At 57.6% G+C, this 27,719-nt stretch overlaps 2 protein-coding genes across 6 annotated transcripts in view; both read left to right on the top strand.

Moving 5' to 3' along the window:
* The window catches only part of ATOSB (atos homolog B), a 40,010-nt gene extending 17,451 nt beyond the window's left edge, over window positions 1-22,559 (top strand). For 3 of the 5 annotated variants that reach the window (XM_074570545.1, XM_074570547.1, XM_074570550.1), the window contains 9 exons: window positions 12,146-12,236; window positions 12,840-13,041; window positions 14,776-16,078; window positions 17,657-17,715; window positions 17,991-18,087; window positions 18,572-18,730; window positions 19,149-19,217; window positions 20,840-21,045; window positions 21,351-22,559. In XM_074570545.1, coding sequence (XP_074426646.1) covers window positions 14,954-16,078; window positions 17,657-17,715; window positions 17,991-18,087; window positions 18,572-18,730; window positions 19,149-19,217; window positions 20,840-21,045; window positions 21,351-21,504 — 1,869 coding nt within the window. In that variant the 5' untranslated portion in view covers window positions 12,146-12,236; window positions 12,840-13,041; window positions 14,776-14,953 and the 3' untranslated portion in view covers window positions 21,505-22,559. Of the gene's footprint in view, window positions 1-6,004; window positions 6,116-10,478; window positions 10,754-12,145; window positions 12,237-12,839; window positions 13,042-14,775; window positions 16,079-17,656; window positions 17,716-17,990; window positions 18,088-18,571; window positions 18,731-19,148; window positions 19,218-20,839; window positions 21,046-21,350 lie in introns of those variants that run through there. The other 2 variants (XM_074570548.1, XM_074570546.1) reach the window with 2 other exon arrangements.
* A 105-nt stretch (window positions 22,560-22,664) lies between these two features.
* On the top strand, window positions 22,665-27,399 carry STOML2 (stomatin like 2). Its single transcript, XM_074569252.1, has 10 exons — window positions 22,665-22,787; window positions 23,701-23,853; window positions 24,160-24,259; window positions 24,914-24,972; window positions 25,077-25,178; window positions 25,466-25,600; window positions 26,128-26,272; window positions 26,606-26,685; window positions 26,905-27,033; window positions 27,139-27,399. The coding sequence occupies exons 1-10, from the start codon at window positions 22,737-22,739 to the stop codon at window positions 27,268-27,270; spliced, it is 1,086 nt and encodes a 361-aa protein (XP_074425353.1). The 5' UTR covers window positions 22,665-22,736; the 3' UTR covers window positions 27,271-27,399.
* Window positions 27,400-27,719: the final 320 nt, after the last annotated feature.

Genomic DNA, 27,719 nt, shown 5'->3' with positions numbered 1-27,719 from the left:
CACAGCTCTGACTTTGGTGACACTGACCACACTGTTGGCCTTTGGCATCTCTGATGACACACGGTGAGCGCTGAGGATCTCCCACCCTATCTGCCTAGAAGGGACCTGGGGAACTAGGGCATCCTGATGAGAGGAGGTGTGTTGTGCAGGGGAAGCTGCTGGAGCCCACGGGAACCTGTGTGACAAAAACTTGTTTTTCTTTGTCCTGAGAAGGGAGAAAGGCTCCGTGTGTACTTGATGAGGATCAGGAATGTAAAATTCCAGGGAGAACCAGCAGTTCTGATATATAGTGCTGAGCTTTGGCAGAAAGTCGTTCTTCATCCCTATTAATACGTGACATCCCAGCCCAAAACATTGTCCCTTCTTCCCTGGCCAAAGGATGGTTTTAATTCCTGGGTGTCAGGGCCTCCTGACCCATCTGGGGCTGTGTGAACCTGCTGGAGATGTAATGCTTGACCGACTTGTCCTGTTGCAGCACTGGCAAGGCTTGTCCTGAGTAACCTGCATGTGGCTGCAGGCAAAATTCTGCAGCTGGCCAAGCGCTCCTGGGTGGAAGGGACCACAGCCCCTTGTCAGCGTGACTCTGAGTGGTGGGATGTGGAGCAGAAAGGGTGAGAGAAGAGCCCCTGTGTGATCCCAGTAGTTTTCTCCTGTAGTCAATGGCAAATGGATCTTCCAGCTATGACAGGCAGAGGCGGAGGTCCGTGACCGGGTATGCTGCGCAGACCGGTGTCTTCTGTGCGCGCCGGCGCTCTGGTGTGCTCCTTGACGCAGATGGATGTGCTCTGGTACGCAGAGCCGCTTGCCGTCTGGGAGGTTTGTGCCGCAGCTCTCGCTGGGCTCCGGCGCAGCTGCGGTGTGCAGGCTTCCTCGTGTTGCCTCTGTCTGCTCTGGTCTCCTCCAAGAAGGAGGCTGAGGTCAGCTGGAGAGCCCTCGGAAGGGCTGGTGCTGGGGGAGAGGTGAAAAGAAAGGATGATGAGCAAAGCCTGTTTGCGCTTCAGGCCCTAGCATTACTAGTCAGTGCAGCAGCCGGCAGAGGACCTGTGTATGTATCATCGTGTGCGTGGCTTGTACTGTCCAGATTCAGGAACTGGCCAAGCCTGTGGGCCCTGCACTAGCTGATGCTGAGTGATCATAGCCATGCTCTGACAAAATCCTTTCTTGGTGCTTTGGAAGCTCTCCACCCTGGAGAGTCAAACTGGGAAGAGGCACAGCCTGCGGGGAGCCGGGGGGGGCATGTTTGGCTGTACCCAAAGGCAGATTATTTGGCAGACAGCTGGCCTGTGGATCTGAGCTGCGGCAGTGCCTGGTAACCCTCCCACAGCTGGTAGTGGGGGTCAGGCTGCTGGAGAGCTGATAAAGGGAACGGGTTTGCTTGCAAGGCGGCGTTGGAGCCTGGAGGAAGCCCTCCCCGAGCATTGCTCCTTATCTGCGCAGTGCTGGCACACGGCAGTGCTCCTGTCCTGCCTTTTCTGCCCTGTCTCCCCACCGTGGCCTTGAGCCAGCGGAGTCATCTCTGCCCCTGCTGCCGCCGGGTGCTGCGGGAAGCCAGGGCTCTGGCACAGCCCCCCCAGGCTCCCCGCTCCCGTTTGCTGCCTTCCAGAGTTTGTGCCGTTTGTCCGGTGACTGCAGCCGGGTTGCATGCACACACACAAACTCACGCTTACACACGCGCGTGTGCACAGGGCCGTGGCAGAAATGGGTGAGTCAGGCAGGAGGAGGGGGTGAATCACGGGGGAATGAGTCAGAGGGAAGCACAGGGCAGGTGCTTGCCCAGGGCTGGGCTTTAAGGGAGCCCAAGGGCCTGGCAGCCCGTGCTGGGTCCCCCAGGTGATGGGGTGGGGGTGCCGTAGGAGAGCGGGGAAATCCACAGGGCTTAGCAGGTGGAGGCAGTGCCTGTGGCTTGAGAATCCAGCTCCCAAGCTGGATCTGGTTCAGCCATGTGCCGAACCCATTCTCTGCCCTCATCTCCTCCAGCCACAGGTACGTTGCTGTACCAGCGGGGCCTGGGGCATCCTCGGTGTTGAGGGTTTCCCAGGAGGGACCAAAGATGAGCACCGCAAGGGAGAAGTGTGGTGAAGAGGCATCCCAGCCTCCCATCCATGGGGTGGATCCTTGTCCCCATGCAGGCAGTGGAGTGTCCAGCCAGCCCTGGGCACGCTGAGCAGGTCTCTGTCCTGGTTGGGTCCTGCCCAGTAACCTTCCTGTCTGCTCCGAAAGAGCAGGGAGCAGATGGAAAAATAAATGATCCCTACTGGGGCAGAGATGGATAAATAGATAGCTCTGGATTAAGGGAACACAGCATCGGGGGAGAGCTGGGAGAGGGATGATGTGCTGCAGATCTGGAAGCATGGTTGGTCATTGGCTCCAAACTCCTCTGTGTGATCAGGACTCTGCTACAGACCCAGGGGCTTGTTGGGAGGTGTCGTGGATTGCTGCTTCCCTCACCCAGGGACCTGCTGTCGGCTTTTGAATTTCCATCTAGCCCAGCTGGTCTCTGCTGACTTTGACTCCTAATGGTCCTGCTCATTGCTTCTGAGGGCAGATTCCCTGTAGGCCTGATACTGGTGCCACGCAGTGAAGCCAAAGCTTTCTGTATTTAGGGACAAACTTCATGGAGCAGGTACTTGGGACTCCCAGCTCAGGATAGCCGATGTGTGTTGCAGCAGGCTCTCATGCATGTACTTGATATTGCTTCCAACCAGAGCAAGGAGCAAGTACTTGAATGCGAACAACCCCCACTGGCCTCAGTGTTGAGGTGAGTCTCGTATTTTTCAACATCCCCAAGGTGTGCAGGTGTCTGCTGCTCAAGGCTGGCCACCGGTACATCTTGTCCTGCCTGGTGGCACCCTTGGCTGGGCAGGATGGAGACTAACAGGCTCCAGAACTCTCCAGAGATGCCCCGGAGCTCTGGCCCTGCCATGGGGCTTCTGGTGTGCTACAGTGCTTTGGGAACAGAGGCTGAAAGTGTCGGGTTTGTGCAGCCTGGGAAAGGGAATTGAGCAAAGGGGGCTCTCACCGCTGCTGGCAGCTGTGGGTTTGGAGAGAAGGTGAAGCCGGGCTCTCCTGGGAAGTGCCCAGGGACAGGATGAGAAGCAATGGCACGCAAGGGAAATTCCAATTAGATACTAGGAAAAATATTTCCCCACAAGGGTGTTTGGACTCTGGAGCAGGGCCCAGAGAAGGGGGGTCAGTCTCCACATTGGGAGACCTTCAGCCCTTGGCAGGGGCAAGCCCTGAGCAACCTGCTCGACTTTGGCCCTACTGTGAGCAAGATTGGACCAAAACCTCCTGAGGTTGCCTACCACTGTTGATGTTCCCCAATTCTGCAGTTCTCAGGGTGTTTGGCAATGGAGTAGCTCATGGCCTGTTGGACTGACCAACTTATAGACGAATGGAGGGATCAGCGGGTTCTTCTGTCCATCCCCTTTTCTCTTGGCTTGGTTTTTCTCAGCCATGCAGTATTAGCAGTGCCGGGGGATGGAGGCATTACTTTAGTGGTATTGCCCAGCTTATTGCTTTGCCCCTACCTACCTTAGCCACCATCTTTCCAGAGGTCCACGATGTTTCCTTCTGTGCACGAGCACAAAAACCCCATTGGCAGTAAAGCACAGGACAATAAACCATCCGCCCTGCTCTGCTGGCAGTGCAGAGCTGTGATCCGTAGCAGGGTGCTGGTCTTGTCGGGGCGCTGGGGAGGACGCTGCCCCCCAGCCCTCTGGCTGGAAGGCTCCAGGTTTGACTTCTTTGTTGTGCCTGTCCCAGAGACAGCGGCGATTGCAGGAGAAGCCACTGGTAGCCTTTTTAAAGGCTCCAGCTGCCTGACCATCCCGAGCAGATAGGGAGCAGATGGAGGCTGAGATGAGCCCAAAGGACTGTCTGGAAAGAATTACTTGCTCCCAGTACTTTCTGTTTCTTTGCCAGCCTTTTATTCTCATGGCTGCTCTTTTCCTGATCCTATCCTTCTGCAAGGCTGGCTGCTGGCAGCCTTATCAGCCTTGTCTTCATTAACAACTTCGCTCTGCGATTTATTGTGCCTCCGAGCTTTGACCCTAGTGCCTGATACTGCAGAAGCATGTGTCCGATGTGTAAGTGCTCAAAGAGTTTTTTCATATTTGCCCTTGTCCCGTCTGCAAGAATAATGAACCGGAGGAAAGGGATCTGTGTGTAGCCACGGTGCCTGGGCAGAGCTGGCCTGCAGCGGTAGCTACGTCCGCCTCCCCGTCTGGCAGAGGCTGGGAGGATGTCCAGGCTCCCCAGGTGCTTTTATGTGGGTTTTCAAGGTCTAGGACATTCCCATGAGTTTGTGTTTGTCCCCAGATCCCTTTTCAAGTTGCTCCTCTCAGCCTTTCCCTTGGGCTCGTTGATGCTGAGCTGCAGTGTCGCTCAGAGCGCTGTGTGCTCTCCCTTCCCCGGTAGTCCACTCGTTACTCAATACCGCTCCGGGCACTCTTGCGTTACTTGGATGTCCCTGTTACAACACCCGCACGCATGGAGAGCAGCAGGGTGCAGTGATCTGAGCCAAGAGGCCCCTGGGGGCCGTTCCCAGCTGCACGGGTAAATCACTGCCTGTCTGGGGACAAGCTGGTTCCTGGTAGTCCACGGGGAGGTCTCGGGTCTCTTGTGGGTCCCATCTCCCTAGCAGGGGGAGGGTCAGGTCTGGGAGGACATCTGTGTCCCCAGAGGCACGACTGCCAGCAGGGTTGAAGGTGTTTTGGACCCAGTTGCCACAGTTAAGCTGGTTTTTGAGGTCTCTGAGCTTTGCGTGTTCTGACAGTGCAGCAAAACAGTGGCAGCAAGCAGAGTTTGCACGGGGGCCTTCAGGGACTGATGTGGAGACTCATGTCCTGTGCAGGTGGGCTGTCTGGAGATGCAGCTGTGTCTCCAGCCTGTCCTTGTTCACTATCATTTCTCCGAAGATGGAGGATGCTGATATGTCGGTGCCCCAATGCTGTGTAGTCCCTGCAGGCTGCACCTGCCAGATAGCCCGGAGGGCAGGTCCCCTCTGGCCTCTGCCTGGCATGGAGCACCAGTTGAGCCTTGGCTTCCTTCATCTCCATGCAACATGCAAGTGCCAGGTGGATTCCTTTTTCCATCCCAAAGGCATCCCCGGCTATGTGCATTGCCTGGAGCCCTGGCAGGGGTGGTGGATACACTGGGCAGAGGGCTCTGCTGTCAGTGGGACCCTGCGGGTGGTTTGGGATGCACGGACCAGGACGTTTGCCATTTTCATGGGATGAAATAGGAGCTAGACGGTGTCTCCCCCTGCCTTGCATATGAATATGCCTGCAGTCAGACGTGCCAGTCCCTCCTACCCCCTTGTTCCCCTTCAAAGGGGCTTGTGCACTCATATGTTTGCCTTGATTGCAGGCAACAGTGTCAGTGTTTAGGTGACAGCTTTGACACCCTTTTCCTAATGCCAGCAGGGTGTTTCTCTTTCACCTTCGGCCCCACTGGAAGGAGAGATTTTCCTTTTCTGTGACAAGGCACGGGACATTGAATTCATGATGGAAATCCTCCTTCCCTGCAGTAGCCCTTGCTGTGTCCGGCTCTGTACAATCAAAGATGGACAAAGCCTCATCTGAATACGGCCCGAATCTCTGCCCAGCCCTTGTCACCACTCTGGCCTGTGCTAGACTTGAGACTTTCTAAATCGCTGCTGAAAAAGGGTGAGTTGGGTGGGTGTGCATGGCTGTGTGTGAGTGGTATCTCCTCCCCCCGTGCCTCGTAGATGTCTGTCACAGGGAGTGGAAAAGATGCTGAATGTCCCCACAGCTGCTGCAGCCTTATCTGCAGGCTGCAGCTTGGTAATGTCAACCCGGAGGCCTGAGTGCCTGTGCCCAAGCGCCTCCCTTGGAGGGCCCTTACGGTAAAAGGAAGTGTATCGCAAGAGGGCTTGCGGTGGGAGTGGGCAGTTCCCACCGGGTAAATGCTGCATGCACAATCCTTGCTGCCCTCCCCACCGCAGGCTGCCTCTTCCCACGCATAGCTTTGATGCCTGTGTCCAGAACTAGTCGGCATAATGCAGCGTCCCTGGGACCTTCTCCACTGCCCTGCGGTGCCCTCGTGAGTGTTTGGGGAAGTTGGGAGAGGTGACATTGCTGTGGATCTCCAGGTTGGTGTTGGGGACTCATCAGTGGAGTGTGTGCAAGGCTGGCAGGGCTATAGGGGGATGGCAACTGGGGATGGGGGGATACTAGGGTAAGTTATGGTATGAGCTGCAGTGATCAGGAGGCAACAGAGCACAGGCAAAAAGAGCTGGGCACATTGGGGATATGCACGGGGGTGCATGGAGGCAGGGCAGGGTCTGATGGTCTGCTGGCGGAGATGGGAGCAAAGAGGAGCACGCTTGTGGGCATGCAGAGCCCAGCTGCCATGTGAAGGATGTGGGGAAAGTGAAGTATTGTACATCTGGGATCAGGCAGTGTGAATGGCTACAGGGCATCTGAGCACTGAAGGAGCTGGCTTTCTAAGGAAGGAAGATGGGGCTGTGGTTGTATGTGGCGGTGACCAGAGGGAGAAGAGAAGAGACAGTAGAGGTGGGAGCAAAAGAGGTCCTGCCACCTGCTGATTGCTGTGCTGTCTTCTACTGGCTTGCAAAGCATCACCTTGTTGCCAGAGCTCCCTATCGGAGGCTCATGTTTCTGTACCTGGCTCATAGTGATGGAGAGCGGGCTGGGCTGTTCATGCTGCACAGTTAGATCACACTTCCCATGGTGGACAGCCTGGGACAGCGGGCTGATGGGGTGGGAGTTACTAGTAAGATGTTGCCTTTCCATTGGGGTTGAGTTAAATGCGCGGGGATAGAGTTCGCAGTGTTTCTGGTGCAGACACCAACCCCAGGGCATCATTCCTTCTCCAGGGACATGAGGTAAAAAGGGCTGTCAGCGCTAGCATTTGTGCATCACTTAGTATGGTGAGGGTCTGCTCCTGCTTGGACCTGGGGCATGCCTCCCTTGGACAAATGTCCTTATTGAACCTGAAACATGGCAGCATGTTGGTGCCCTGGTTGTGGCCAGAGACCCCAGACGTCATGCCAGCGCAGAGGAGGAGTGGTACCTGCCCCTCTGCCAGGATCCCTTTGCCTCCTCACGGCCATCTTGTGACTGTCTGCACATGCACATGACTTTGTAATCACCAGCGGTGGAAAATTTTCTATTGGTTGCAGTTGGCACCAAGGTGTGGAGCGGACCAGCTGGCCTGCATGGTCATCCAGCAGCCGAGGTCCCCATCCCTCAGGCCAGCGCCCCCAGAGAGGGATGGGAGGACCGGAATGGAGCTGGCCGGTGGGTCCCTGTGCCTGGGTGGCCAGCGGCTTGTTTTTGCTGTGGGTGCTTTCTTTGTTGCCCACGGCTGCCGTGCCACTGCAAGGTCAATGCTGTTGGGCACCGTGGATGGCTCTGGTGTCAAAGCTGGCAGGTGCGGTGCCGGCTGTGCCTTCCCCCCAGGAGCGGTGGTGCGCAGCAGCTACCCCGAGGTGAAAAGATGCAGCTTTTTATGAAGCGGAGCCAGCCCGGAGGAATTTTCCCCTTGTGGCCAGCTGTTGTCCTGGGCCTGGCTTGCGTCCTCCAGCACTTCCCACCCCACACTGCCTCGGGGAGGGGACCGGGGGCTGGCCCACCCTCCAGACTCCCTGCGCCGGGCGAGTGGGTGCCACCTCAGGCTCATGAGGGTGAGTAGCTGCGGTGGAGCCCAACAGCATCCTGCTGCCTCTGCAGGGATCCTCTTGGGCAGCGGAGAGTTTTCCCCACCCCCAGCTCTGCCGCTGCCTCTTTGTTTTCTGGCAGAAGCCTCTGTGCCTTTTCATTGCTGTTGAGGCGCCGAGCAGGAGCCTACATGTGCCGTGTGTGCGTCTCGCTGGGAACGTGATGCGGGCTGGCAAGTCTGCCAGGGTGGGCATCTCCCTCGCAGGGCTGCGGAGGCCAGCCAGCAGCTTCGGAGGTCTCCTCTCCCTGGGCTGTCCCTACGGTCAAGCAGGGGCTTCAAGGCCACCGGTTTCCTCCGCAAAACCCTCCTTCGCCTTGGCAGCGTTTCTGCACCTTGCCACAAGTAGAGTAAGTTGGATGGGAAGGGGCTGGTCCTCGGCTCGGCTCCGCTGGGGGCTCGGGCTCTCTGTTGCGGTCCTCCCTCGCTCCTGCTGAGAAGGCACCTGAGATGAGTGCAGCGGCAGGGGCTGCGGAGCCAGATACGGCGGTGGCTGAGGATTGATGCTGCGCCTGCCTCTCCGTCTATTTGATCTCTCGACTTCCAGCGGGGACTGAATTCCTGTGCTGGATTCTGGGCTCGGCTCCTGTGAAAGGATCCAATTATTTCAGACCTTTGAGCATCTCCATTTGCTGCCCATATTTGCGGCGCCCGGGTCTGCGCTGGCTGGAATTCCAAGTGATTAACGTGGCTGTGACATCCCTCCTAGGGGTGTTATCTTTGCTCGCTGTCCCCCACCGCCCCCCTCTTCCTCCTCGGCAGCGAGCGAGACAGGCAGGCAGAGACAAAGGTCTGTCCTCAACCTGGGCTGTCCTCCCCGTTGAGCGGCTGCTGCATGGGATTTCCCTGCCCTGCCTGCTGCAGCTTTCCTGGGCTCCCGGTCGAACGCTGGAGCTGGGCGGCCGTGGGGCTGGTTATTGCTGAGGTTTGAGCCTGCTGGTGCTGGGTGGGCAGGGGGTGCTGCCGGCTTTGGAGAGCTGCCCGATTGTCCTGGTGGATTTTAAGCTGCTTTTCATTCTTTGACTGTGCTTTCCTGGGGAGAGGGGCAACCGTGCATGGAGGGGAGGCTGACGGGGTGGGGGGGCAGGGGGGGGTTTTGGACGTGGGGGAAAGCTGTACACAGGTGGCTGTTGCATAGCAGGATCTGCCTGCAGACCCTGCCAGCCCCCCTTCCCAGCTGCAGGCTATTGTCAGCATCGCTGCCTGCATGCGAGGCACCCGGGCAAGGTGTACGGAGGCAATCCATGCCAAGACATGGGGCATCGGAAGGAGCACGGGTAAGCCCACGGATGGGAGCTCTGCTCCGGCTCCCGGAGCTCCCGGGAGAGGTTTCATTGTGTTATCCTGGGTCAGCAGAGCAGAAGGGCTCCGTCCCTGCGGCACCTGCATGTGGGGCTGGGGCTGGGGAGGCACCGCGTGTCGCTGGGCAGACCTCGGCCCCTCAGGAGCCTGCTGCAGCCTGGAGCCCCAGCAAAGTGCCCTGCGGGGAGAGCTGCTCTGTCCCCAGGGGCTTCTGCACCCGGTCGGTGTCCCCTCCTGCAGGGTGGGAGGAAAAGCAGCAGCAGCACCTCACGAACACGGGTGCTGCGGGGCAGAGGGAGGTGTCGGGTCTGTCTCTGTAGAAGCTGTCTCAGGCGGTTTCTAGGAGCTGGGACTCCTAACATGGGCACTGCCTCTTGCCCTGTCCTTCCCCTCTGGGCTTGGGCTTCCCCCCCTACTCATTATCAGCACAGGGGCCAGCACTGAGTGAGGCTCTGTGGCTGCAGAAAGCTGGCACGGCAGGAGAATTCCTGAGGACCCCAAGAGCAGCACTTGCCCTTGCAGTGGGGTGAGGATGCTCCCTCCCCCTCCCCCTTTCCCTTGTTTCCACCAAGTCTGAATTCTTTCCTTCCCAACCTGAATCACAGCGAAGTGCCAGAGCCAGGTCCATGCTGGTTGTCTTTCCCTTCAGGCATAGCTTTGCACCTCAAGCATCACTCTAACCATCTTCTCTCCAGGATTGCCACCTCTCCTATGGACGGTGCTGGAGGTAGTCCCCAGCCTCACATGTCTGTCTCTATCCTGACAGTGGTACGCTTGATCTGTCAGGCTGTGGAGAAACCCTTCTCCGGTGGCAGCATTGCTGCTTGTGCCATGATCCTTCAGGGTTGTGATGGAAACTTTCTACCTGCTGGTGCTCCTCAAGCTTCTGCTCTTAGCCTTTGCCAGGGAGATTCCAGGTTTGCGTTTCCACTGGTTAGATTTCCTTCCTTCTTGGGTTCAGATAGGACCAATGGAGCTGTGACTTATCCTCCAGGCAGTCTGTTACCAGCAGTTTCTTTTGCCTCTTCTCTTGCCTTGTACTCTGCTTGTACCAAGGGTGATTATTTGCCCTCTTGTAGTGACAGCCCTTCTCTTTCCCAGCTGCGTGCTTCCTGCTTCACCCCCAGTGAGGCTGCGAAGGTCTCCTTAGCACTTCCCTGGAGAAGAAGCAGGAGCGAGGAAGACAACAAAAGCTGGATAGTTTGGGGTTGGTTTGGGTTGGTTGGTTTTTTTCAGTCTAAATGGTGCAAGGACCTCTCTCAGCCCTGCCAGCCCTGGGGCATGGCACTCTGCCCCAGGCAGCAATGCCCAGACCAAAGCCTCTTATCCACCGGCCATGTGTCCCCTTGACTGCAGTGCTGCTTTGGGAAGCCATCTGGATCCCCACTGCGTGAGCGTAGCCCCTTTGGGCACAGCTCTTGCTCTTCTCCTTGCACCAGTGCCGTGCTGCCACCCCTGCCAGGACCCCCTTTCCAAGGGCTCTGCTGGTCCTGCCCCACGACAGATGTCTCTCTGTCTGGCAGAGCTGCCCCCGCACCCATCCTGCTTCCTTTCTGGCTGGTATAGTACAGTTAAAACAGCAACAGATCCTTTTGCAGGCTGCAGCCCAGCATGTGGTACAGCTGCTGCATCGCCCAGCCAGGGACCCTTCCTCACCCGCCATCGTGCTCTGTTGCCACCAGACTGAGACCACGGTCTGTTAATTCTGGGTTCCCCCTGGATGTGCTAGTAGGAATGAAACCATCAGGTAAGCTAAGCCCCCGACCCCCTCCAGGCCTGGCTTTGTCATCCTGCGTCAGGGTCTGGTGACGTTTCTCAGGTGGGCTGGGGAACCCTGGCGTTTCCCAGCATGGTGCTTCAAGCAACAGTATCTGGGCTGGCAAAACATGTTGCAGCCCGTTGTGCTAGGAATGTGCACTACTGGCTAGTGCTGGCATCACCTGGTGACTGGTGTCGAGGTCTCAGCTGGGATGGATTTGTGGTGTTGGCATGTCAGCTCCTCCTGATGGACCTATTCTCCCAAAAGGCAGCTGCCGCTGGGGAGCAAAGGGCTCAGCCTGCCTGCACCAGGATTTGGGAAGGGCTGTGACTGCAGAGGAACATGGGAAGGAGAACGAAAGGATGCAGGGGAAGCTGCACATTTGTCCCAGCATGGACACGCACAGGAAGGATGCAGCTTTCTCCCACTGCAGCATACTGACTCTTGCTGCTGGTTGCTGATTTCACTTCCCAGTGGTCGACTGCGCCACGCAAGTCATGGTACAAATCTCCTCCAGGGATGGAAGAGGGAAGCAGCAACCTTGCAGGCAGGCAGAGCACAGCATGTTACCACCTTGACATCCGCCCACAGCTGCGGGCATTCACTTGCTTTTCTACCTGCCTTGGTGCAGGCCCCTTGTGGGCTGCCAGGAGGAGCTGATCTTTACAAAGAGCTTTTGTTGAGGTTTTGGGCTAGAGGTTTGTTATGCTACGGCGTCAATTTGCCCTGCTGCAAGCACTCCTTGGCAGCTGGTGTATTGTATCTCTGTTCTGGCTGGTTGCTGGCGGTGCCCTTCCCCAGCACTGCTGGTGGTGGCTTTTGGGCTGGCCGGCTCTCAGGGACTGGCCATGACTGCCTGTTAATTACAAATCTGATTGGAAATGTAATGAAAGAACAGCCTGTTTCCTGGGGCAGGCGAGGTCAGGCAGCGAGCGCAGCGAGTGACCTGCTGAAGCTGGCTTCCCACCTGCAAGATGATGGGATGGAGGACTTGCTGGACCAGGGTGCCAGAAAGGGGGTGCAATTGGGTGTTCAGTGCCTCTGAGCATCTCTCTGGGGATTTTGTTCATCTGCCTGTTTCCAGCCTTCAGGGCAGCACTCGCTGCTGGGTTACGATGCCCAGTGGTGGCTTCCCTCCAGATGGCCGCTGCAATGAGCCCCCGGTGGAGGGCTGCATGGCAAGGGAGGTGGGGATGGCATGGTCCCCAGGGATGGTCAGCACTTCCTCCTTCACCTGGAGGTTCCTGGGCCAGCAAAGCTCATGGGCTGCCCCTGCCAGAGAGGGGCTGAGGGTGGGGGTGCCGAGGGCTCCTGCCCACTCTGAAAGTGTTGCACCAGGAGCTGCTGCCTGGGCTAACGCTCCTCCTTGCCCTCTTCCAGGCACCAAAACTGCAGTGCTAGTGGATTATGACCGCAGGGGAGCTGTGTTGCATCTGCAAATCTGTCATACATCAAGGGCACATCTGAGCAGGTGAGTGCTGTGCACATGAAAGGACTGCTGTCTTTGTGCTGGGGGAAGCTGGTGGGGGGCCATCATGGCTCAGGGCTGTCAGGCTCCTGGCTTCTGCCTTCCCTGCCAGGCATCTTTTATTGGAAGAAAACAATTGCAAACTCTTCCCCTTGTCTGTAGGGCCAGACAGTGTCCTGTGCTGTGGGTGAAAGGGGCAGGAGGTGAGCATGAGACCAGCAGCTAGCTGGACGTCCAGAGGTTGCTGGTGATCTGCAGTGTCTTGAAAAGCAAGACGTGAAATGGTCACCAGAATGAAGCAGGGATCTGCTTATATGCACAGGTTTTCATACAGGAACACATGCAAAAGGGCTGTGAAATACAAGCCAGGGATGAGAGTTCACAGCTTAGCTTAAAATATTTGTGGTTCTAATGGAACTCGAGGTGATGGCACTGCCTGAAAGGGACGAGATGTGTGTGGCCTTTGGGTTTGGGAGACTGAGAGGCTGAGCCTCGATGCTGCTGTTTCTGCCTGTGTGTCCCTGCAGGCAGGCAGTACCCTCCAGCCCTTCTCCTGGAAAACATCTGAATCACTGCAGCCCTTTATCTCCACTTTCCTTCCCCCAGAGCCCCTGTGAAAACTGAAGAGCTGGAGAGAACGCTGCAGAGGTTCGGAGGCACACCGTGATGGTGGGAGCCATTCCACGGCAGCCACGCCGCTTCTGGGGGGTGCCTGGCTGGCAAGTGTCTTCAGCTAGTTGTGCCAACGACCGCCCACTGCGGGACAAGGAAGTTAATCCAGAGCAAAAAGGGGTTCTGCTGCAGAGGGGTGAGTATGGGGGTCAGCCAGGACAGGCTGCAGTGTGTTGGGTTACACAGAGGGGTTGAGGTTGGGAGGGACCTCTGGAGGTCATTTAGTCTGACCCATCTGCTCAGGCAGGGACGCTTAGAGCTATTGTCCAGGACCGTGTCCAGGCAGATTTTGAATGTTTCCAAGGATGGAGACTCCACAACCTCCCTAGGTATCTTGTTCCAGTGCTCGGTCACCCTGACAGTTAAAAGAAATTGTTTCCTGATGTTCAGACAGAACTTCCTGTGGTCCAGTTTGTGCCCACTGCCTCTTGTTCTGTCACTGGACACCGCTGGAAAAAGCCTGGCTCCATCTTCTTTGCATCCTCCCTTCAGGTATTCATATACATTGGTAAGATCCCCCTGAGCCTGCTCTTCTCCAGGCTGAAGAGTCCCAGGCTTTCCTCATAGAAGAGATGCTCCAGTCCCTTAACAGGCCCTTTGCTGCACTCTTTCAGGTGTGGCCTCACCAGTGCTGAGCAGAGAGGAAGGATCACCTCCCTTGACCTCCTGGCATTACTGCTCCTAATGCAGCCCAGAATACTGTTGTCCTACTTTGTGGCTGGCTTATTGTTGATTTGGTGTACACCAGGACCCCAGGGTCTTTGCTGCAAAGCTGCTTTCCAGCTGGTCAGCCCCCAGCACGTCCTGGTGCATGGTTCTACCTTTCATCACTCCTTTTAAACAAAATCCCTGGACTCAACCACCCTGGCCTGCCACTTTTCCATCCCCATCATGGCAGGGGTCAAAATGCGGTGTGCAGCCTTGCTCTCTAGATGGCCTTGACCCACTTGGAGAATCAGTTCCCCTGTTGCTCACCTTCCCCTAAGCCTTTGCTCCACAAGAGCAGGTAGAACTCTGGGGACAGGCAAAGGGCAGAGCTGCCAGGCATGGACAGTTTGTCAGGCTCTGGAGCTTCTCAGTCTGATGGTGACTTCCCGCATCTCCTCAGCTCTTGCAGCCATTTCAGTATTTATCACGCCAGAAAAACTTGTGGCCAAGATTCTCACAGCTCTCAAACTGGGCTGAAAATTAAAAGTGAGGTGCCATGCAGCATGGAGGATGTCAGGCCCTCGAGGCAGGCAGGAGCGGGTGGATGGTACAAGAGCCTACGGTGGGCTCTGCAGCCCCTGGTACCACCCAGCTGCTAATTGAGGTGGTGAAGGTCTCTGGTCCAGGCCAGCAGAGCTGTGACATTAGGTCAGGTTTTCCCAGGCTGCCTAGCCAGGTATGTCCCTGCCATGGGGCCGGCAGTGTAGGGTACCAGCCCTGCCTCGTTCAGCACATGTGGCCGGGGCAGGTTGCCTTGGTGAGTTCTGGGAGATCTTGTTGCTGTTGCCCAAAAGTGTGATTACAGGTCTGAGCCCCTGGGACTGGTCTGACCTGCCTGACTCCTGCGCTCCAGAGCAGTGCAAGCACATCAAGTCCCTGGCAGAGGGCAGGCCCCCTTTTCCCCACTTGTCCGGACTTGTCCCCAGTAGCCTCTAGCCTGGCTGGAGACTCCTCTCCATGCCCAGGCTGGGAAGGAAGTGCTGATCCTGCAGGTGGGTGATGCCACAGGGTTCCCTGGAGAGCCACACCAGCCTGATTCCTCTTCCCATCCCTCTCCTCTGAGGGGGAGCTGCCTTCTTCCCAGCAGGTTCCTAGCAGCGAAAAGCCCGGATGAAGACAGGGATCCCAGGCTCATCTCCATTCTTCTGCTCTCTCTTTCCAGATGCTGTGCCGCAGTGCACCCCATAGCGGAGTGCTCACCCGTACGTCCTAAGCGAGCTGGGGTCCAGCTCCCCCCCTACCCTCACACCCTGTCCTGTGGCACTTTACGGTCCTGCTCCTGCTGCTGCATGGGCTGTTCTGACTCTGGCTCCACTCGGAGTCCAGGCAAGTAAGGCTCCATGCGGCACATCCACACAGAGACGTCCCTGCCCCCGGAGCGCGGCACGGACCCCAGCCTGACCCGGCCCAGTGGAGAGGCACCCTTGGAACCTTCCTCACAGCACTGCACCCACCGCGGCATCCTCATGGGCTACAACGAGACAGAGATCACGCGCCAGAAGGTTTACCAGGTGTCCATCTTCTCCCATCTGTCCAGCTCCTCTGAGAGCACGGAGCAGCGGGCAGGCAGCCGTCCGGCTGTCAAGAGGGGTTACCCCGAGCAGCGAACTCCAGAGGTGGGGAGAGATCCCAAACGAACTCATTGGGGTGGCGGGGGGGTGGACAGCAAGCGTGATGGAGGCCCTGGGCAGGCTTCCCTGGATGATGACGATACTTTTGAGGATGGTCTGCTGGTGGAGGAGCTATCCCTGTGCGGATCCGCCCAGCACTTCTCCCACAGCGGGCTGCAGGTGGTGGAGCACCGGTGCGACAGCAGCCCTAGCCACAGCCCCAAGGCCAGCAGAGAGAACAAGTTGCAGGATGTCTCCTCCTCCTCCTCCTCCTCCTCCTCCTCCTCCTCCTCCTCGTTCTTCTCCTCCTCCTGGCCCCAGCACATTGCTTGCAGTACTTTGCACAAAAGAGATAGTTGCCGTGTCTCATCGGGGGATCAGCCCACAGATTGTGGGGAGAATGAGGAGCAGGCAAGTGGCCACAACTTAGTTCATGTTGATTTGCACAATATTGCACAAGCAGCCTGCTTGGACTCTGATGGGAAGAGAGAGAAGCCAGGGAGCAGCCCAGCTCACAGCAGCAGGGCTAGCAGAGAAGAGGAATGGCCAGTGGTGGCCAACAGGTGCAAGGAACCCTCAGCTCCTCAGACAACGCTCAGCCCTGAGTCTAGCAATCTGAGCTCCCTGGAGAAGACTCCCTGTGGCAGCAGCCAGCGCAGCAGCAGCAGCTGCCCGGTCAAAAGGAAACTGCTGCCTGCTGGTGAGGCTGTGGCCGAATCCTGCTCTGAGGATGAGAGCCTGTCCCCTCCGGCAAGGAGGAAGAGGACCCTGCTATGCCATCTGGTGCCCACGGCCTGCCGCAGCACCGATGCCAAGGGAGCCCCGTTCTGGAATCACCTGCTTCCCACCGCCAAGGTGAGCATCGCTCATGGCGGGAGGCAGGGCATGGCCTGGGGACACCCAGAGCTCAGTGCTGTCCTTGTGGGCAATGCGGTCCATTGTGGCACAGCACCCTGTCCTGTCCCAGTGCCACGGCACTGGTGTGAGCAGGACACTGGCCAACAGCCAGCCCTGGGATGTATGGTCTATAGGCTGTCACCGACTCTCGACACCTTTTAGTTGTGGAATCCTCTGCTTACAACCAGCTTTTTAGCCTAGAGAGCCGTGCTCAGACAGGACATGACATTCCTGTGACAGCAGGAGTTGGACGTGTGGCATGGGGTGACACTCAGTATCTGACAACTTCACATTAAGCCAGACTTACCATCAGGCTTGGGAAGAGTGGCTGTCTTCTGCCTGCCTAATGAGGAGGAAGGCAGAGGAGTGGGGTGGCTTGAGTCCCTGTCTGTGATACCTGTCCATCAGGGTAAGGGTTTGGTGGCAGGGGATGGCACTGGACGTGCCTTGGTCAGGGAGTGGGAGCCCCAGTGCTGTGTGCAGAGATGCCACTGGCTTTTCGGCAATTCTGGGGTGCCCATGGCTTGTCCCCAGGGTGCCACGCACTCAAAAATGGGGCAGACTCCAGAGGTTTGCAACCACCCTGGCAGCTCAGGAGCAACCTGCAGTTCTCCCCTGCTTACCCGCCCCTCCTGGCCAGCTCTCTGCCTTCACCACATCGTGCCGGCTGAGGCTGCAGCAAGCTCATGCCAGAGCTGGCACGCTCCTCTCTTTCCCATGGTGTGGGGAACTTCAGGGACCAAGAGCAGAGCTGCCGTGGCTTCCTGCTGTTTCGAGCCAGGACACATTGTCCATGGAGAACAGCTCCATCCCTGCTCGCGTGCCCTTTTTGGTGAGTGTCCCCCAGCCCGGCTGCCCCCAGCACTGCCATTGCAGAGTGAAGCCCTCCAGCAGCTTCCCTGGGTTTTCCCGCCTGGTCATGCCAGGCAGCTCCATGCTGCCCTTTGTGTGGCTTCCAGAAGAGAAAAACCCTGAAAAGGGGACATCTTTAAAAGGAGGCTGCAGTGTGGCCCTGGCTTTAACCCTACTGCTGTAGGAGCCTGGCAGTGGGCAGGGGCGGGCAGCAGACCACTCTGCCTGGTGGCACTACAGAGGACCTTGTATGAATCACCAGGGGACTGGACTTTTTCTGGGCTGGTCAGGGAGCTCCATCATACATGTTACCCTTCCCTGGGAGGTACAAGGTGGGGTTGATGCGTGGCTCAGTCTGGGGATATCTTGTCACTGGGGCTGGTCCTGAGACCTGCTTTGCAAGGTGCGAGCTGTGTGCTGCACCCTTGGCTTTGGGTACCAACACCTCATCCCCAACAGAGACACTGTGGGGTTGGGGCAGCCCTGTATCTCCACCAGACACCTCAGACATCATGCTGCCCTGCTGGCCACCCCTGCAGAGGCTGCTGGCACCTCCCCATGGATGGGAACATCTCCGATCCACTGGGACCTTGTGGGGCAGGGCACGGGACAATGGCACCTGCTGGGGGTGCGCAGTTCCCAATTGCTGCCCTAACACCATTCTCTATTTCATGTTCCCTCCAGAGCTCTGAGGGTTGCGCTACATTTGGGAGGAGGCTGAAGAGCGGGCTGCACCTCAAATTGTGAGTGTTCCAGTAGCCCCACAGGATGGATGTGGGGGCTCGGGGGGCCCAGCCACCCTAATGCCCCACAGGCCTGTGGGAGGGTCAGATTGGGTCCCTTCCCTGCCACAGGTGTCTCCCCTCCACAAGACCCCAGGCTGTGTGGCAGAGGGAGGTCTATTCTGCCCCGCTGGGTGTGAAAGTGCATTCAACCTCCAACAAAGAAAGGGACATGGGGACCTAGAGAGGGCAGCAGGCTCTCCAGTCCAATACCAATCTTCTCTCCTCTCTCAAAGGCAACATCTCCGAAACAGCTTCCGGAGGGGTACCAGGTCCTCCACAACATCCTGGGCCACTACCACTGTCAGCCATGCTCTGCTGGGCAACTTTGAGGTAATGGCACCCACCTACCAGGGCGGGAGGCGGGTCCCAAGGTCTCCAGGCTGGGCTGGCGACAGACGTGAGAGGCTGAACCTGACAGGATCCCCAGTGTGGGGCTGGGGTGGTTGTCCCCAAGGGCCTGGTATGCAGTGGCTGTGTCACACAGCCACCATCCACCAGCAGGTTGTCTCAGCCAGATCCTTGGGTGAGGTGCCAGGACCCTGAACCCTGCTGAGATGGCTCCTGCGGGGCTGAGCGCAGGCGCTCTTACTGCTTCTCTGTGTTAGATGGCTGGTTTTAGCACACCAATTCAGGATGGGTCTGTTTCAGAGCAAGCGGCCAGGGCCCCTCATGGGTGGTCTCTGGAAAACTGGGAGACATGTGAGGGCAAGCAGACATGAGCTTGTGGTGGAGATGGGGGTGATCGCACCTGCAGCTTCAAGGTGAGAGGCAGTACTGGTGTTTGAAGGTCCCTAACGCTTCTGTCCACTCTCAGGAGTCCATCCTGAAAGGGCGCTTTGCACCGTCGGGGAGGATTGAGGGGTTCACGGCAGAGATTGGTGCCAGTGGCTCCTACTGTCCCCAGCACGTCACCCTGCCCGTTGACGTCACCTACTTTGACATCTCTGAACACAGCGTGCCCTCGCCTTTCCTGGTACGCGGACGAGGGAGGGCTGGGACCGTGGGGGAGGTGAGTGGGGGCTGTACCCAGGCACCGAGTGTCCTGGCGGCTGCCCCTCTACAGAGAGGGTGGCTCAAGCAACCACCTACCTGAGGAGACCTCTGGCTGTGCCAGGAGCAGTTTTTAACCCCAAAAGCAAAGGGAGAAAGAAGAGAGAACCCTTGCAGGCGTATAAACAGGCAGGCTGCTGCCCAGCCATCTGATGGCTGTTGGGTTTGCTGTCACCTCTGTGTTGCTGCTTGTTCATCCCCTGGAGAGGCACTGAGCTGGGCTGCTTCTTGCTGCCTTGTGCCAGGCGTTCCTGGCAAGAGGGGCTCTCGGCCCCATGCCGGGTCCCAGCTGGGCTCTCTACAAGCTTTCTCCTTCTCATGTGCTCTTTCTTTTGCCCCAGGGAGTGATTGACTTGGAGGCCTTGGGAAAGAAGGGTTACAGTGTCCCCAAAGCTGGAACCATCCAAGTGGTGAGTTGTCCATCCCCTGGTCTCTGTCAGTGCTATGGGGAGGGGACATGGTGAGCTCTGGTTCCCACCCGGGGTGGATATGCTCTGTTACGTTGTTTGGCAGGGCAGCAGCCACAAAGCATGTGCAGCATGGGTGGCTGCCAAGACAGCACAGCGGAGGGGGGGAGCATGGTGTCCCCGGGGTGCTGGCAGGGAGTCAAGGTGTTGGGAGGTGCAGGGAAGGAAGACATTGGTGGGGAGGGATGGGGTCTTGGTAGGAGAGCGCGTACATGCAGTGGGGGTGGGATGGGAGCACAGGAGTGGGGGTGGGTGGAAAGAACTGACCTCTGGACCTCAGGCTAAGCCCTTTGAGTCTGGTGTGGGGCCTTCTGGACTCCTAGGCCTGCTGCCACCGCTCCAAGATGCCCCAGCCCTCCCTATGGATCCATTCCTGCGCCCTTCCCAGCCTCACCCCCTACCCTTCTGTTGCGTGAAAGGGGCCAAGCGGTTTTGGCAGAAAATAAACCCCCTTGCGTTCTAACACTCCTCACCGAGGTGGGAGGCTAGGTGCGGCTGGGTTTAAATTCTGAGTGATGCCCAATTCGGCACTATCAGTCCAATCATGTTTAATATGTATTAAACTGTTACGATTTGGATACACTAATAGTGGACTGCACCTTCAGTCTAGTCGTGCTCCTGAACTAGCACGGCCACTCTTGAGTCTTTGGTCGCGTTCAGTGAGAAACCGAAATGACTAGCTACTTAAAAAGTGCAGCTTATTTAAACAACAGATATATAGGTTCTTAGGATTGCCGGTGATAAATACACTGTCTGCAAAGCACGTGCAAATGAAAGTATACAGAATGCCCAACAAAGTTATAAACGATACAGCCTAGCTATAAATGTAGGAAAGAGATTCTCTAGAGAAATTTGTAAGTTTCCCGAGGAAGCACTTGGTATAGTCTAAGTCTTACCCAAAGGCGTCCCTATGGGGGGGAAGAGAGGCTCAGCCCGTCGGCTGGTCCCGGAAATCAGTGATGGAATTCTTCGTGATGGTGTCTTCCCTGGTATCCCCCCTCTCCTGGGCTATTTTTATACTATTTGTTATCTTCAAGGTGGAGTCTGAGTGACTTTAGTCACACAGGCTTTTATTATGACTGGTGTAAAATTCTCTCGCTTCACAATTAAAGGTACAGTTTATGAGAAATTCGGGGCGTAGACTCAAGAAGGAGCGGTCGCACCTTAGAGGCGGGTAGCCTTTGGCGTGGAGTTGTGTTTTGGTATTATAATGACGTTATAATGAGCAAAGTTCGCACAAAGGACAGCATTTCATCAAAATTTGTCAAAACGTTGGCTCTGAGTATTGAGCAGGCAGTTTATCTGTTTCATGGTATCATCCCATTCCCGTATCTGCTATACATCATAAGGTAAAGCCGCGGAATAATTGCATCCCACCCCATACCTCATGTAGCTTCACAAGCATCCTTATCAGGGAACCACAGGTGGTATATCCTTCATGCCAGCTGTGGCTGTTTTCTACCTCAGAAGCCTCTTGATGTTATACTTTTCCTTAATGTGTGAACAATGCTGTACTTTTGTATTTTTAGCCAATCTAGTAATTATTCCACACCTTCTGCCCCCAGACCTTATTTAACCCCAACAAGACTGTGGTGAAGATGTTCTTGGTGACGTACGACTTCCAGGACATGCCAGCCAACCATATGACTTTCCTACGCCACCGCATCTTCCTGGTGCCTGTCGGGGAGGGGAAAGGGGCCACCATGGCCCCCAGCAGCGCAGTGGGCACCGGCCCGCCCCGCAGGGTCCTCTGCTACCTGATGCACCTAAGGTAGGGCACACCGGGAGGGATGAACACCTGCCCCAGGGTGGCCTTTGGGCTCCTGTCCCATGTGTCCCTGCCTTCTCTAAAGTGGGAAGATGGCAGCCTGATCCCCTCACCCTGGGGAGGAGCAGGGACCACCTGCTCCTTTGGGTATGTCAGAGCTGCCACCCTGTCCCAGGACAGTGTCCGCTGTCCCTCTGAAGGTAACCAAGGGCCAAAGTAGGCAAGGGGGTTGTGCCCCCGCCGAGGCTGTCCTGCCCTTGCCTGGGAGCCTGAGGTCCCTTTGCCCTGCTCTTCTTGTCTCTGCTCAGGTTTCACAGCTCCAAGTCGGGGAAGATCTACCTTCACGATGACATCCGGCTGCTTTTCTCTCGCAAGTCGATCGAGGTCGACTCGGGGATCCCCTACGAACTGAAATCCTTCACGGAGATGCCGAGGAACCCCTCCTACTCACCTCGGGCCTGACCTTCTCCATCCTCCAACGCCACCCACGAGCCTCCAGCCCAGCACTTTGGGGAAGAAATGAGTAAAGGGCCAGCAAGCAAGCACCGCCTCAAAGTATCGCACTCCCCATGTGCCCTGGTCCTCCTGAACAGCACGGATGCCGTGCCCGTGCCCTGCGGCAGGGCTGGGATCACGGATGGGGATTCACCAGGAGGGGCAGGGACTGGGGAGCAGCTTAGAGACTTGGCTGGAGCTGGGGTGGGGGGAATGAAGAGTTGGGGGGGGGGGAGGGCTCCAGGTGATGCTGCCCACGCTGGTCCAGGGGTTGGGAGCAAAAAGTGTGGGAAGAGTTTGTATTTATTTGTATTTATTGTTGCTGGGAGCACAGAGGAGTCTTGTGCAGAGGACAGGAGGTGCTGTGCTGTTCTCCCACCCCCCCCTCCCCACTCCACCCTCACCGTCCTGCATGACGCCCCTGGTAGCACAGGGCTTGCCCGCACCAGGGGAGGGCAGTGGGGACTGTGAGGGTGACTGGGGAGGGACAGGAACACCTGGGGCTGTGGACTCCGCCAGGCTGGGGATGCGTTACAAGCCCTCGGAGAGGCTGAGACTTGCTGGGCAGCAGCCCCCTGGGGCCAGCCCCCACTTCAGGCAGCTTGAGGGTAAGCCAGGCCCCAAGAAGCCTGGTGGGGAAGTAGCCATTACCATGGCTGTCATATGTCTGGGGTCCCGGGCCTCTCTGCGGGAGCATGGGGACAGCCCTCCCCGCAAGAGTCGCCTCCAGCCCGCGGGTGCCGTGGCTCCCAGAGAAAGGGGCGATTGCCTGGCGCCCCCCCAGGAGCTGGAGGGGGGGTGGGCGCTGGCAGAGCCCCGGGGAGGGGTGGCAGCAGCACAGGCCCTCGTACGGGTGTCGGGCTGGGCTTTCACAAGGGGATTTGGGGGTGATGTGGAGAGGCACCACTCCCCCCACCACCCACCGGGGTCAACTCACCGCGTCCCAACGGGGCCGGGGGAGGCCGTACCGGTACTTTTCGTGTTTTGTTTCTAATTTAAATAAATACCTGTTTGGAAACCTCGCCGGGTGCCCGCCGTTGATGGGAGGCGAAGGGGGGAACCACGGAGCGGCGGAACGAAGGGGCATGGCCCCCGCGATCGGACGGGTCGCGTCGGCGCGGGGCACCCGGAAGGGGCGGTGCCTCTGTTGGGAGGGAGTTCTTCCGGGTCGGCGGGAGAGCGGGGCGGGCGGCGGAGCGATGCTGGCGCGGGCGGGGAGCCGGGCCCTGCCCGGCCTGGGCCTGCTGCAGGTGGGGCGGCGGGAGGCCTCGGGGACCGGGCGGGGAATGAGGGGGACCTCGGGGGGCCGGGCTGGGGGGGTGCCCGGGGTTGGGGGTGCTGAGGAGACTGGGGGGGATCCGGGCTGGGGGAGCTCCGGGCTGGTGGTGGTGGGGCGCTGAGGCGAGCGCGGCTGGGGTTGTGGGGGCTCGAGTGGATAGGGGACTGCAGAGGGGGTGTAGAGGAGGTCTGGGAGGTATTAGTGGGGGCGTGGTGTTGGGGGACCGAGGGGAAATCGGGTGCGGGGAGCGGAGAGCTGAACTAGGAGGGGCTGGGGCGGGGAAAGAATTGCGGGAGGAATAGATGTGGGGGGCTGTGGAGGACTAAGAGGTGTGGAGAGGCTGGGGGGAGCAGGGCATGGGAGGTAGTGAGGGGCTGTGGGGAGGAGGGTGAGGGAATGCCCGGGGGGAACAGATCCTTGGAGGTGGGGGCCAGAAGGCAGCCACGGATGGGGAGGGTCAGGCTGTCGAAGGCGGGTGGCCTGGGACTGAGGTGAGGGAGAGGGGAAGGGGTATGACCGGGTTACAGGCGGCTGAGTGGGGCAGAAAAGACACGCACTTACCCCTTTCTTTCCCTTATGGTGTCAGGGAGGTTTTATTTCTCCCCCTCAGTGGGGATGTGAGGGAAGGGGAAGTGCAAAGAAAGCTCCAGCATAAGGGGGAGCCCCCCTACATCTGTGGGGAATGCCCCGACACTCGGGCTGGCCCTGGGGTCCAGGTCTCACCCCTGTGGGGGCAGCCCATGTCCCTCACGACGTGGGCTTGTTCGTGGAGTCAGTGCTGTTTCCTGCCCTGGTGTATCCAGGCCACGAGCAGCAATCCCAGACGGGAGAGCAGGGATGGTGCTGGCAGCTGGTTTCCATTCTGTTCCTTTTCCTTTCTGCAGCGCTCCCAGCAGCTGAAGCGTTCAGCGTGGCTGGCACCAGCACCGTGCCGCTTGAGCTCTGGACTGCCTGTGAATATTGGGGTGCTCTTTGTGCCGCAGCAGGAGGCTTGGGTGGTGGAGAGGATGGGCAAGTTCCACCGAATCCTCGAGCCTGTAAGGAGCCGCTTTTCTCCCCTTCTGGATTCAGCAAGTTCCTAAAGCTGTAGTGAGGCGCGTCCTATCCGCGAGGATTTAGCGGATGGTGTGCTTATTCTTCCAGATTTTTGACTGCTTGTAGACTTAATTTCCCTTAGTGGAGTGTTAAAAGCACTGAAAAACTTTAATTTCGTCCCATGTGTAAAGCATGTTTCCTCTGCCTTCAGCATCTGTTGGCACAGCCCTGTCTAGTCTGGCTGATCTTGCTGGGGGAGAAAACCCCAGATCAGAGGGCTCAGCCACCTAATCCTGCCCTTTTCCCAGGGTTTGAACTTCCTCATCCCTCTGCTGGATCGGATTCGTTATGTGCAGAGTCTCAAAGAAATCGTCATTAACGTCCCAGAGCAATCAGCTGTCACCCTAGGTAAGGAACAGCTTCTGTGTCCTGCCCTTTTCCTTCTGCTGCATCTGAGGTGAGGAGGGAACAGCGCAGGAGGAATGGAAGTGCCCCATGTTCCTGCACTCAGCCCTGTCCCTGGGGAGCCGTACTCCTGGCTCTGTGAGGGGGAGAACGCCAGGAGGTCTCGTCTGCCCTTTTGAGGCTGCGACTGCCCTTTCTTGCTGGGTTGCACCTGAGCGGGAATCCATTTTTCTGATGTTCTCCTGTGTTGAACCACAAAAAAAATATCTCTGTGTTTCTGTGAAAAATATTTCAGATCAGGCTAATGGACAGCTCTGTTACAATTCTAGTGTTAAGCTTTTTGTTTTGTCTTATGTTTTTTCCCCTTTAAATCTTTATTTATGAAGATAACTACAGTATGAAATGTTTTGATCTGGAGACCTGAGACTTGTGTATTAAAACATCAAAATTTAGTGTTTTTTAGGGAACATCAAGGTTCATTTTACAAAGTCTTTTAGATAAGGGGATCCGTTTCAGCAAATCCCACTCTGGTGCCATGCTGTTGACACCATGGGAAAGGGAAAGGGATGACCCTGCCCAGCTCTGCTAGTTCTGTCATGGGAGAAGGGGTTGCCATATTTTGTCTTTGCTGCTTCAGGACGTGTTCTCTCCTGGCAGATAACGTCACCCTGCAGATTGATGGCGTGCTCTATCTGCGGGTTATGGACCCCTACAAGGTACCGTCCCTGCTGCGCCGACACTCGGCCCAAGTCAAACCCTGCCTTGTACTGCATTCCTCTTGGCACTGACATTGACTCTGTTTTTTGCTTCTGCTCTCCAGGCCAGCTATGGGGTGGAAGATCCTGAGTATGCAGTGACCCAGTTGGCCCAGACCACCATGAGATCTGAACTTGGCAAGCTCTCCCTTGACAGAGTGTTCCGGGTGAGCTGGGGAGGCGGATCACACAGCTGCCGGCGTCTCTCGAAGCCCCGGGGCAGTCTGGGTGGTCAGGCTCATACGCTTAACTGCAAAATGTCCTCTGCTTAGAGGGCTTCTGGCTTCTATTTCAGTTGTGCTTTTAGTGAATCCTGGGAGATCGGTCTTGTTTTGGTTGTTTTTTATTTTGTCTGACCTTTCCCTGTGAGGGGGTATGTGTCTGCTTCCCTCCTGACCCCTGTCTCGTGCTAAAGCACCTCTTTGCTCTTTGCCATTTCTTTGGTGCCTTCCAGGAGCGGGAGTCCCTCAACGCCAACATTGTGGATGCCATCAACCAGGCCTCGGACTACTGGGGCATCCGGTGCCTGCGCTACGAGATCAAAGACATCCATGTTCCCCCACGCGTAAAGGAATCCATGCAGATGCAGGTTCGGTTCTCTGGGAAGGGCGGTCTGGAACAAGAGGGAAGTCTCCCCTTCCGTGCAGCATGGTGGTTCTCCATCCAGCGCTGGCAGTGCTGGTCCCTCCTGTGGGGAGGGAAACCTGTTGGCACTTTGGCTGCCAATGTACAGCTATTGAATAAATGATTCCCGTCCTTATTTCGGCAGTGGTGGCCCCTGCCTGGTACACACCAGCCCTGACAGCTCTCTTTAAGGCTCTGTAGGAAGCAAATCCTAGAGCTGAATGTCTCCGCTTGTGAAAACCTGGGATCTCCAGGCTGGAAGGGGAGGAGAGGGAAGCAGCTGTCTGGTTAGGTGTGGACGGGCTGCGGAGGTCTGCGCAGTGTGAGGAGCAGAACCAGCCCTCACCAGGGATCGCTCCATGTTTGGTAGCTGTGTTCTCATCCCCTGCTTGCCCAAGCGGGATGTAGGAGCATGTCCTCGCTGTGCTCGCCCCACGGCTGGGATTTCCCCAGTGCGGCCGGGGCAGGCTGGAATCTGACCTGTGTTTGCAGGTGGAGGCAGAGCGGCGGAAGCGGGCCATGGTACTGGAGTCAGAGGGGACGCGGGAATCGGCTATCAACGTGGCTGAGGGGCAGAAGCAGGCCCAGATCCTGGCGTCAGAAGCTGAGAAGGCTGAACAAATCAACAAAGCTGCTGGTAGCACCTTGGGCTGGAACTTGTGGGACCTGGGGGATCAGTAGCCCTCTGCATCGAGGGGTGACTCTCCCGGGGAGAGACGACATCGCTTTCTGTGGGCCAGGCTTCCTCAGCCATACTGGTCCTTCCCTGCTGGGTCCCTCGGGATGAGCTCCAGCTCGTGTTGCTGCCCTGCAGCCTGGGGCAGCAGGTGTGTGGCAGGAGCATCGCTGGGGAAGAGGAGGCTTTGTGTGCATGAAATTTTCTTGGTTTGCTCCTTGAAATGGTCCCAATTCGCTCCTTTCAAGCACTTTGTCGCGGTTCTGATGCACGTCCTGCTGTGGTTTGTTGCAGGAGAAGCCAATGCCGTGCTGGTCAAGGCCAGGGCCAAGGCTGAGGCGATTCAACTCCTGGCAGCCGCTCTGGCACAGCAGGTGAGCCGTGGGGCAGCCACCACTTCGGCGCTGGCACTTAGGGAGGTGACACCACGGCCCGGGTGGCACCTGGCTTACTCTTGGACACTCCCTGGTGTCTTCAAGGACAATAAGTGAGGAGTTTTGCCATCCCGGGGGCCAGGGTGGTCTGGGGAAGGGGCAGGGACGGACTCTTGGTGGTACTTGTCTCGCTGCTGAGCCTCCTCCCTCTCTCCCCAGCACGGCAGCGCCGCTGCCTCTCTCTCCGTGGCAGAGCAGTACGTGAGCGCCTTCTCCAAGCTTGCCAAAGATTCCAACACCCTCCTGCTGCCCTCCAACACTGGCGATGTCAGCAGCATGGTGGCACAGGTCAGTGTGGTGGGAGGGACCCCATCTCTTGCCCAGGGGAGGTGATGGTGGCCACCTGGCGGGGCCCAGCCCTCTCCTCCCCCATGGCTCTCTTGTTTCCTCCAGGCCCTGGGGATATACACCTCTCTGACCAAGCCCCAAGCTGTGAAGACTCAGGAGGAGGTGCCCTCAGCCCGTGAGGACCTCCAGCCTGCCCCCGCAGAGGTGCTGAAGGCAGAAGAGGCCAGCTCGAGCTAGCGGGGCTGGGGAGAGTCCCATACTCCGGCAGTCCTGTCCTGCTGCTCTCCCCGGTCAGACGCTCTTCTTCCCTTCGTCCTTATTTTGTATTTGAATTTAAATCATGTAATAAATGGTAGCGGTGCTGCTGCAGCGTGTCCCCTGCCCCTCAGGAGCCCGACCTGCCATCTGCCACCGAGGAGGGGGCCATCCTTCCTAAGCTCCTGCAGACACGCAATGATCCGCAAGAGAAGCTGGGGAATTCTTCTCCCGAGGGGGAACCCTTTTCCTGGGGGATGGTCTCTCTCCTGGGGCGGGGGGAAATCTCTTTCGTGGGGGGATCCCTTACCGGGCACAGCAACTCTCCATCATGGTCCCCTCGCTCTCCCGGTAGCTGCCGCTGCGGTGCGCAGCGGAGGGTGCTCTGTAGTGGGAAGGGAGGGGGGGACGCCTCTGGCGATTAATGAATT

The sequence above is a fragment of the Larus michahellis genome, chromosome Z (assembly GCF_964199755.1).
Source record: "Larus michahellis chromosome Z, bLarMic1.1, whole genome shotgun sequence".
Taxonomy (NCBI): Eukaryota; Metazoa; Chordata; class Aves; order Charadriiformes; family Laridae; genus Larus; species Larus michahellis.
The sequence above is the reverse complement of the archived record's forward strand: the minus strand, read 5'-3'. Positions and strand labels throughout refer to the sequence as shown.